At 39.2% G+C, this 11,846-nt stretch overlaps 1 protein-coding gene across 1 annotated transcript in view; it reads right to left on the reverse strand.

Moving 5' to 3' along the window:
• DEPTOR (DEP domain containing MTOR interacting protein) overlaps positions 1–355 on the reverse strand; it is a 185,790-nt gene extending 185,435 nt beyond the window's left edge. Inside the window, exon 1 of the mRNA XM_001380991.5 lies at positions 9–355. Coding sequence (XP_001381028.2) covers positions 9–163 — 155 coding nt within the window. The 5' untranslated portion in view covers positions 164–355. The remainder of the gene's footprint in view (positions 1–8) is intronic.
• Positions 356–11,846: the final 11,491 nt, after the last annotated feature.

Raw genomic sequence — 11,846 nt, forward strand, 5'->3', positions numbered from 1 at the left:
GCCCTTACCGTAGCTGCTCCCCGGTGACCAGGATCTCTGCCATGTGCTCCAGCTCCCTTTGCTGCAAGCCTCCGCTGACCGTGCCACCGCCGCCGGTGCTGCTGGTGCCCGTGCCCGTGCCCGTGCCGGTGCCGGTGCTGCCGCTGCTGCCCTCCTCTTCCATGTTCGCGAGCTGCTCACTCTCCTCTCCCCGCGGTAGCCTCGCCAGGGTGTTAAGAATCAGCCTGCCCTTACAGAAGCCCCCGCCGCCATCTCTGTTGGGGGCAGCTTCGGGGCTCGTATGTGATTGGGGAGAGTGCAGTGAATCCCTCCCGCCTTGCAGGGAAAGGGTGGAGCTATGGCCCGGGGGGTGGGGCTATGGGCGTGGTAGAGCCCGCGTGGCCCTTATGGGCGGGACCAGAGGGAAAACATAAACACGAGGCTGTGTGTCCACTGGGGAACTTGAGGGCAGCTTTTGGTCAAGAACTGCTGGTAGATTATCCATGGATCGCAAACCGGGTGGCCCCTCTTGTGGGTCTTCAGTTCTTTGTATTTAGTGTACAAACTGTGAGACATTGTTATCATTTTTGTTATTTATGGCCCTTATTATCCTAAGTTAGGAAAAGAAAGGAAAACCTTTAATAGGGGCTCAGATATAAACTGAACTGGCCAGAGAGAGGATATTATTCTTGCCATCCAAATCTGGTGGAAACTAAAAGGTCAAACTTTCTATTCATATTTCAAGACCCACCTCCTCCAAGAAGCCTTCCTCTAGTCCAGAGTTTTTTTTGTTTGTTTGTTTGTATCCTTACCTTCCATCTTAGAATCAGTACTGTGCATTGGTAACTAGGCAGAATAGTGGTAAGGGCTAGGCAACAGGGTTAAGTAACTTGTCCAGGGTCACATAGCTAGGAATTGTCTGAGACTGACTGTGAACCCAGGACCTCCTGTCTCTAAGCCTGGCTCTGAGTCCACTGAAGCACCTATCTGCCCCTAATCCAAAGGTTCTTAACCTGGAGGCTGAGATCTATTTAAAAATATATATATATACATATATATAGTTAAATTTATATACACATATTATGACAAGTATATTGAGAGAAAATTGCTTTTCTTTTAAATATATGCTTTTTTTTTCTTTTCAATATATTTTATACATTTCAGAACGTTATTTTGAGATGTCTTTAAGTTTGACCAGACTGCCAACTGGGCCTATGAAAACACACACAAAAAAAACTAAGAACCTCTACTCTAGTCCAATCACCATATTATAGATGAGGAAATAGGATAATGTGGCAAAGTGGATGGGGACATTTTGAATGAGGAAGAACTACTTTAATTGTCAGCTCACATACTAGGCTATGTGATCCTGGACTTAACACATAATCAGCCAGTTTCTTCATAAACCCCTATATAAATGGAACCTATTATGTGACTTACCAAAGATCACATGTGTAATGAAGGGGATTTGAACTCAGGTCTTTTAACTACAAAGTCATTGGTATTTCTGATATTCCTTGATGCTTCTCTTTCCTTATTTCCCTCAAGTCAGAGGTATACAGGGTGTAGGGCAATCTAGATTTCCCCTCTCAGGGCACTAAAATTGAAGGGTGCTGACAACACTTCTATTCCTTCTGCAGATAAAAACAACTAAGCTTAGTACCTGGAATTTGCATATAGTCAAATGCTCAAGTGGATCTGTGATTTTATCAATTCAGAAGTTCTCTGAATCAATGTAAATCACAACCCATCCTGTGCAACTTTAATCCACATCCTCCCATAATTCCTACACAAGGGACATACCCATGGAACACTGAAGTAGCACACTGGTTAAATGCCAGGTCTGGAGTTTAGAGGACTTGAGTTCAAATGTGACCTCAGATACTTTGTAGCTGTGTGACCCTGGGCAGTTCACATAATGTTATTTGCCTAACCCTTGCCACTCTTCTGTCTTAGAACTGAAACTAAGACAGAAGGTAAGGCAAAACAAAACACCAGGTCCATCCAAAATGCTGGAGACCTTTCTCTATTTTATTTGACATTGGGTGGGAATAAGAGGAACACTTTGACTGTCCATATATTATTCCTCACCCTTATCACACAATCAACCTGGGATCCTGTTCTTTTTTGGAGGTCTACAGCCTCCATTTTCCTCTGTATGATCTTCATTTTTAATTCTTTAAAGACCATCATTTCAATAGCTTGCTGCTACATATCAATACTAGTAGAAAGTTATTATTAAAAAGATAAACCTTTGCTTTCATGGGAAGCTTAGGGTCAGTAAAAGATCTGTACATTTCCCCAAGGCAATTCAGCGTATTCTCCTCCCCCCACCCTTCAATTCTGGGAGCATCTAGTTGTCCTACTGCACAGGTTGTCTGAGATGGATAAAGTTTACTATGTGCTTTACTTATATTCCTATTATTTTGAGACTTTACATGGGTCCCAGTGGTTGAATGTTAGACCCAGAGGCATAAAGATGTGAGGGACACCAGCTTTAGACAGACACTGGGTAAGTTGCTTACTCTCTGTGCCTCAAGAAATTCCCAGTGACATCTCCTAGGGTTGCTATAGATAGAGGAACTTCTCATTTCACAAAGTCAAAGATTTGTATAAATTCACATACTAGGCTCCATGTGGAAAGGGGACATATCAGTTCTAAACTTTGCACCACCCCATGTGTCTAGCACATTGTGTGTAGACACACTGCTAAATATTTTATTTGACTTCTACATGTGTAGTTATTATCTTCAATCACTCAATCAACAATCCATACAGCTGCTCCTAGGCACCAGGAACTGTGCTAGGTGCTGGAGATACAAATATTAAGCATGAAACAATTCATATTTTTAAGGAGTTTATGATCTATCAGGGGAAATAACATGTATGTATATATATGAATGTATATGAAATAAATACAAGAAAAAAACAAGATAATTAAATATAATGTACTTAGGGAGGAAGGGCACTAACATTTCAGGACCTGGAAAGACTTTGTGTAGAAGTAGGCTCTAGAATAGTATCTTGAAGGAGGAGAAGAATTCTTTTTACTGTATTTATCTCCTCAATTCAATCGGTTCCAATAGGGGAGGAAAAATATCTTATATTTGACTTTGTATCACTTTTCCCATCATGCCTTGCACAGTGCTCTACATCCACAGCAGGAGCTTAGGAGATCTAAGATGTAGTTGAAGCTTCCACACAATGAGAGCTTAGACAAATCCCTTCATTCTAAAAACCAGTTCTCTTGAAAATGTACACAAAAGCACACTTTAAATATATACACAATGTTTTATATTATATTTAGATACATAAATATATATAAGTATACATGGCTATCTGACTAAAGACAGTGAGTTGATGAATTCTTGTGGCTCCTTTTAGCTTAAAGAGTGGTGATTCTATGAAAAGTATCTCACACTTCCTGCTTGGTTCAAGAACTATGTCTAATCAGTGTCTAATCAGCTTTTGAAATTGAAGTATATTCAGACAGTAGGCTGCCTGTAATTTTCACCTAAAGATGAATGAATTCTGTGCAAACTAATCTCTGATAACTTTAAAGCATAAATTTTTAGGTAATTGTTTACTTCTTTCCTTACAGCTCCTACTTTTTAATTATCCAGAGTATTCATGTTTAAAATTTGCAGAATGAATGAAGGAATGAAAAAGAATCTAATAAATAATTACTGTATGCAAAGCACTATGTAAGCTCTGGGAATATATATATATGTAAATATATATATATATGTTTGCGTGTGTATATGTATATATATATATATACTTGAAAGCACTCTTTTATATATTTATATATTTATATTTATATATTTATATAAATATATAAAAGAGTGCTTTCAAGTAGTTCACCTTCAGTGCTTCAGTGGAACCAGGCTATCTTTTCCCTCAGTGTCATGCTGCTTCAGTAGAGAAGAAAACTAGAAATCCAGAAGAAAAGTGAGAAGCTTATCAGCCCCCAGAAACTTTCTGGACCACTGTTTTATTTTGGAATCCAGTTAGAAATGTTTACCTAAAGCATGTAAGATAGATGACTATAGATCCTTGTCCAGGGTTCAAATATGACCTCAGAAACTTTTTAGCTGTGACCCCGGGCAAATCATTTAACCCCAGTTGCCTAACCCATACCATTCTTCTGCCTAGGAACAAATATCCATTCTAAGGCAGAAGATAAGGTTTAAAAACAAAAAACAACTCACCTCCAAATGGGGGGAAACAACTTACAAGTCACATGGGAAGGTCTCATGGCCTGAGGATTCAGGGGCAAAGCAGAAGGCAAAGCATCTTCTTTAGTTTCCTTTCTACTGAAAAAATAATATTTGGTTCTGATGTTGATCCATTTCTCAGTCACCCCTGAGTCTTCAGTAGCTGTGGTTGCTAAAGAGAGGCACCTGAAAAAGCAGTTGTCCCGTCACATTCACAGGAGTTACTACCTGACCTGACAGCTGGCAGACCAAGTCTGGGCTGGATGCAGAACCAACTGGTCTGAAGAGCACTTTCATTCCCTGGCCTCTTAGGCCTGCAACCCCTTTGGGAGTGGATGGTGAACAATTGGTGTTGGTGGTAGTGTGGAAGGCGAGCCTCTTCAGTCCACCCTAGAAGCAGGGCTGGTGCTCTGGGGACTCAACTGTTCTCTGGGGCTCTTGGGTTCAAGGTCTTGGTCTGTTTTCATCAGTCTCTGAGTGGAAGTTGGAAGTCTTGGAAGTGCTATGACTTGCTGGGCAGTGCTGCCTCCTACCTTTTCCCTCAAAGTGTCATGCTGTTTCAGAAGAGAAGGAGATTAGAAATTAGTAAGGACAAGGTCAGCAGCCCCCTGAGATTCACTGGACCACTGTTTTATTTTGGAACCCAGTTGGAAATATTTACCTAAAGTATGTAAGACAGATAACTGTAGTTCCTTGTCTTAAAAATGTGTAGAGAAATAAATTAATTCAAATAGGAAAAAATATATAAATTAAAAAAAATTGTAGAGAGCAAAGTGGCTCAGTGGATTGAGAGTCAAGCCTAAAGATGGGAAGTCCTAAATTCAAATCTGACCTCAGACACTTCCCAGTTGTGTGACCCTGGGCAAGTCACAACCCATATTGCCTAGCCCTTATAGTTCTTCTGCCTTGGAACCAATACACGGTATTCATTCTAAGACAAAAAGTAAGGTTGTGTTTGGTATTTTTTTTTAATCAAGTCAAGATGGCAAATGGATAGAGCACCTGGTTTCGAATTGGGAGGACCTGGTTTCAATTCCAGCCTCAGGGACCTACTATATATGTGACCCTGGGTAAGTCACTTAATCCCCATCATTGCCTAGCCCTTATTGCTCTACTTGAGAATTAATAGAATAGAATTAATATCCATTCTAACACTGAAGGTAAGATTTTTAAAAAATCTCTAGGCAGGACTCCATGTTGACATTTCATACTAGATGGACCTAGATACAAGACGATTAATTAAAACATAAATGAATAGAGATTTAGGAGAAGGGAAGAGGAATGCATACAACTCTCACGTTCTGAAAAATCACAAATATTGTGTATAATCCTAGAGAAAAGGGATAGTTTCATGTTTTGTCTTTGTATTGTTGTTGTTTGTTGTTCAGTCATAAATTCATGGTCCCATTTATGAAAAAGGTATGGGAGTGATTTGCCATTTCCTTCTCTAGCTCATTTTACAGATGAGAAAACTGAGGCAAACAGGGATAAGTGATTTGTTCAGGGTCACACAACTAGTGTCTGAAGCCAGGCTTGAACTCATGAATATGAGTCTTCCTGTCTCCAAGCTTGTACTTTAATCACTCTGCTACCCCAGTTGCTTTACAAATATTATCTTATTTTATCATTACAACAACCTTGGAAAGTGTTATATGATGTTATATGATGGGGGAAGGTAGATTCTAAATGAACATCCTAGTGCAAACATCAACATGGAAAAAGGTTCTGATCAAGGAAACCTGTAAAACCCAGGAGAATTGCCCATTGGTTACAGGAATGGGTAGGGGGAAGGGAGGGAAAGAATATGATTCTTGTAACTAAGGAATACTGTTCTAAATTGACTAAATAAAATTGAAAGAAAGAAAGAAAGAAAGAAAGAAAGAAAGAAAGAAAGAAAGAAAGAAAGAAAGAAAGAAAGAAAGAAAGAAACCAAGTGTTATATATTACTCCCATTTTACAGATCAGAAAACTGAGCCAGACGGGATCAAGTGACTTGTCCAGGGTCACATGGCCAGAAAGAATCTACAACATAATTTTAATTCAGATCCTCCTGATTCTTAAGTCCTGACACTTTACTACCCTGCTACCTATACACAAAGGGCTGGATCATACTTCCCCTTTGTGTTTCATAGAGAAAAAAATTTAATGATTAGAAAGCACTCTGAAAATGATGCATATTATGAAGTAATGTAAATTGTAACAATGATTATTTTTCCAGTTTACAACCATATTTTATTATCTTGAAATGCTTTAGCCACATTCAATAAACTCCCCTATCCCATCACCACTACGACAACATAATAATAATATAGATTTATGATTTCTTTCAGAGGCCATATTTCTAGTTTTATTCAAGATGTTTTCCTTTCTCAGCAGAAACCCCCTTTCCAGGAAGGGGCTCTGCATCCAGAACAAGGAACCCCTTGGGGCCTGAGGATTCAAATAAACAATTACATTACTAAAAATATACTCAGTGACCCCCAGGGATAGCACATCCTGACCTACTACACCCCTTCCTTTGACACTTGAAAATCATACTAAATATCAGCTTTTTTCCCCCCATCTGGACCTTTAATTTCACTGGCACAGCTCAGACCATAAATTCTAATCATAAAAAATTACGTGGGACACTGAGAACTTAAGTAAATGATCCATGATCACAGGGTTAGTGTCAGAACTAACCTCAAGCTGGACCTCTATCTACTACACCCTGCTGCTGTTGAAACAAAAACTTAATACTTATAGAAATGGCAATGGTGTGAGGTAAGTAGTCTTCTAGGGCTTTTTTGAGTTGACAGTTCTATGATTCTATGATAATGGATTCCAAAAGGCATATGCTATGGCTCAAAGAGCACTAGGTTTGAGTCAGAGTACATGGGTACGAGTTCTGATTTTGATTTCGTAGGAGTTAGCATTTATCAAGAAGGAGATAAATGTCAGAAGTTTATGCAGCCTGGTGAAGAATGTGATATATTCAGCTCCAGGGCAGTTGACCCCAGAATAAATAATTCTCTTTGGGGATTGTTCCCATACACCCTCAATTACTAAGCCTCCCAGTGATTGGCAGGCTGATTATCCAGGGAATCGATTCTCCAGGCCCTGTGTTCTTCTGTATCTTGCTTTGGGATTACTACAGTGACCTGTAGACCTTCACCTGCAGTCAGATAGAGAATGGAAAAAGAGATGACTATCAAATGAGTCATTTTAGGCATTTTTTTTAACACCTATGCTGCTGAGGGATAAAATTGCCATACTTGAGATCTGTCTTATCCATGTAGTTCCATCTAAATTATCCCAGTTCTTCATAGATAACTGAGAATTGTTTGCAGTGGTGATAGTGGAAGGGGTCTTGGAACTGTTAGAAAACACCAGTTCTATTGAAATGACCTCCAGGAACTAATGCAGAACAAAAGGAGCAGAACCAGGAGAACCTTATACACAGAGACGGATATATTGTGGCACAATCGAACACAATGGACTTCTCTACTAGCAGCAATGCAGTGACCCAGGACATTTCTGAGGGACTTACAAGAAAGAACATTATCCACATCCAGAGGAAGAATTGTGGGAATAGAAACACAGAAGAAAAACAATGCCTTGATTGTGTGGTTCAGTAGATACATGATTGGGAATTTTGACCATAAGTAATCACTCTATTGCAAATATTAATAATATGGCAATAGGTTTTGAACAATGATACATGTATAACCCAGTGGAACTGCTTATCAGCTCAAGGAGTGGGAAGGGAAAAGGGGAGGAAAAGAACAAAAATCATGGAACCATGGAAAAATATTTTTAATTAATTAATTTTGAAAAAAGAAAGGAAACCCCAGTTCTAGCCTTTGGTAAGTGTGAAGATTGGATTTAGCTATCTCCTGATTTGTCACAATGAAGATGCTTATTCTAACAACATCAGGGATTTTTTGGGAACTTTGTATTACTCCACCCTACTTTGTATACAAAATTGGAACTTCTGTAACCATGCTTGAAGATTGATTGTTTAGGAGGATGGTCTTTGATAGAGAAATTGACAAATCAGAAATAGCTGACAGACCCCTGAGCTGTCCTAAGTCAAGCTTAGGCTACCATTGGTGTAGAGGAGACAGAGGAGAAGCAGGAAAGGGAGGAAGACTCATCTAGGTTTTTTCCTCACAGGGCTTCCTCTCCTCATGGCTCTGGCTGGCAGTGTGCTAAGCTTTCCGACATCTTGGCATGGTGGCAGCTATTTGTTTGGGTTTTGGCAGTAAGTTTTCCCTTGAGCTAATTCAGGTTCAAGCATCTTGGCTGAGCCCTCTTGGAGTTCAGACTGATTCCTTCCTCCTTCATTTTCCAAAACCTTATCTTTCTAAAGCCTCTAATCTTCCCTCTGGAACAAGCCAGGCGGGAGAAATCCTGTACCCTTTCCTTCTCCCTTCTTAATTTCTTTCTACTATATTAATTAAATCACCATAAATTTCCAGCTGACTTGGGCATTTTTTTTTAATTTGGGATATCCATGGTGACCAATAATTAATATAGTTTAGGTCACAACACGAAAATTATCCTTTACATAAGCCACATGGCCTTTCTAAGCCTCAGTTTCCTGATCTGTAAAATGGAAATAAGAATACTTGTACAAGTTCCCTCCTATGTTCTTATGAGTAAAATACTCAGCAGAATATAAGTGAGAACTATTCTTATTACATTATTTTTAAAAGTTCATCATAATGTAAACCTCAAAATTTCTCAGACTTATGAATGTTAGGGGTTTCCCCCATTGGGGAATCTTCTACTTCAAAAAATTCCCTAGCAGATAGTGAGAATTCTACTTGAATGTGAGGGCTCCTTGCCTTGGGAATATCCCTACTCCACCCTACTTAGGACTACTTTAGGACAGAGAGCTCCTTGAGAACAATGAAAAGTACTTTGATCCATGCTTATGGAAGGGACAGGAAGTTATTTGAGTCATGACTGTTTTAGAATTGATACAATGGGATACTAAGTACCTATAAAGGTGGGGCAACTTGTAAACTACTTAAACCTAAAAGGGTGATAACTTATTCAGAGGTTTTTTCTAATGAAATTTGTCGACATAGCAGCATTTTTTTCCTGACTTACTAAAGAGATTAAAACTACTCAGCTGTGAATTCAAAATGGGTGGTCCTTTAGAAACATCTACAGTGATTGGTAGATGTAAGGACTTAGGGGAGGTGACAGAGAAGATTTTGCCCTTAAAAATAAGAGCTCAGGGAAGAGCTGGGAAGTCATTCTGAAACATTCAGATTGGAGAGACTCATTTTGAGGAGACTGATTCTGAAACATTCAGATGGAGGAGGGAGCTGGTGAAAGCAGCTGAGATGCTGCTGGCCTGGTGTCATTAGAAATCCTTACTTAGACAGATCTTATGGTGAGTGTTAAAAAACTGACTGATTTCTCTCTTAAGGCTCAGGTCTAGGCTATATTGGCTTGAGGCCCTTCATACTTATTCCTTTCTTTCTCTCTCTTTCTTTGATTACTCATTGTATTGTTAATTAAAATCTCTATAAAACCCATTTGACTTGGGTATTTGAATAATTGGAAATATTTCCCTGGTGACCACCTTATATTTGATTTTAAACCCAAGACACTGTAGTGAAACATATTTCTGCGGTCAAACTTACTCACCCTCTCTTATATCTATCATAATTTATATCTTCCACTATTTTAATCACTACAGTTTAAGACCTCAACCATTTTAAATCTCACAATAATAAACACTAATTTGATTTTAATCCAGGAATAAAGAAGGGATTTTCCCAGCATACTATTACCTGGTTAGATTATATGTGGATTATTATGTTCAGTTCTCACACCTGAGTTTAAAAAAGACACTGATAAGGGGTAGCTAGGTGGATCAGAGTCTCAAATACTTCCTAGCAGTGTGACCCTGGACAAGTAACTTAACCCCAATTGATATTTAGTATCCATTCTAAGCCAAAAGGTAATGGTTTTAAAAAATACAACACTGAGAAGCTAGAGAGTTTCCAGAAGAAGGCAACCAAAATACTCAAGGGCCTCACTCCATGCCATGTGATGACCAGGTGGAACAATTAACTTTTTTTTCATCCTGGAAAAAAGAAGCCTGGAAGGGGGGAGAAGGAAGGATAATATAACAGTTCTTCAAAAACTAAAGGGTAAGATAGCTATTTTCCAGTATTTGGAGAATTGTTATGAAGAAGGATTAGACTTGTTTTATAGTCCCAGAGAGCAATGGGTAGAAGTTACAAAGCAGCTTCTTAACGATGAAAACTATCCTAAAGTGTAATGGGAAGCCCAGGAGATAATAGACTCCATTTCACTGACAATTTTCAAGTAGAAACTAGATTACTACTTCTCAGGTATGTTGAACTGAGATGCTTTTCCTGCCATATGGTTTGGATCAGGTGCCCACTGAAATCCCTTCCAACTCTGAAATTGTTCCTGTGAACTCTTGATTCTTTTGTTTCCATTACCTGTGGAGTCTCTTTTGGTAGGAATGATGGCATTACTACTCTGTCCAAATATTTCAGCTGACAATTTGTTTCTATGGGAACTTCCAGGTTCCCCGATTTCTTGTTATACTAATTTTGCATTCATGAATAATTAATATTTAGGTTCATGCTGCCACCTGTTGGCCTCAATAAAAATAACATTTTCCACTGAAGATTGTAAACCTCAAAATTCCTTAGACTTATAAATGTTGGAAATTTCACCATTGGGATATTTCATACTTGGAAAATTTCTTACTGATAGTCTATTGGAATGGGAACCTCATTGGCATGGGAGGTTCCTTCTCTTCCCTTCTTCAGATTACTTTAGGACAGAAACCCTTTGCTGAACAATGGAAAGGACTTTGACCTATGCTTAAGCATAGAACAGGAATTTCTTTGAATCATGATTGATTTTAGAATTGATACAATGGAGATACTTGGAATAAATCTCCACCCTATTCAGTCCTAACAGGATTGAGTAAGGGCTGCAGCCTAGATCAAAGATTTAATCATTTGAAAATATGACCTTCAACAGACATGTGCAAAAGCCAGAAACCTCTAGGCGGTCCTGGGTTAAGCTAGAGCCTCCATTGGCACAGAGAAATTGATGAACAGTGATTGGTAGATGGGAGAACTGAGAGGAGGAACTTGGATGGTTTCCGGAAAGATAGGAGGGTCTGGAGACTTGAGGGGGTTGAGGAGTTTGGTAGGGGTGATTGCCGTGGACTCGGAGAAGCTTGCGCTGAAGGAAGCTGAAGGTGGGGGCCTCTGAGACTGTTTCTCCATTTTGGTCACGTGAGTGATAGGGACTGATCTCTTTTCTTTGCCCCAGCTATCTAAGGGCTTGGGCCTTTTGGCCCAGCCTAAACAGAAGGGGTATTTAAGCCCTATTCCCTTCTCTCCCTTTTTCTCTCTCTCTATCTCTAATTCCTTTCTTGCTCCTATTGTAATTAAACTCCAAAAAAGGCTGACGGCTGACTTGACTTTTTCATTTAGGAATTACATAGCTGAATTCCTTGGCGACCTTAAATTAATATATATCAGTCTTTTAAAGTGATTCCCTTGTCACAAGATGTTTGTCCTTCATTTTTTGAAGAGGACCAATCACTTCACAGGATTATGTCTTGACTTGCTTTTGACTTGGATTTAAGTGAGGCAGAGT

This window comes from Monodelphis domestica, chromosome 3 (genome assembly GCF_027887165.1).
Source record: "Monodelphis domestica isolate mMonDom1 chromosome 3, mMonDom1.pri, whole genome shotgun sequence".
NCBI classification, from domain to species: domain Eukaryota; kingdom Metazoa; phylum Chordata; class Mammalia; order Didelphimorphia; family Didelphidae; genus Monodelphis; species Monodelphis domestica.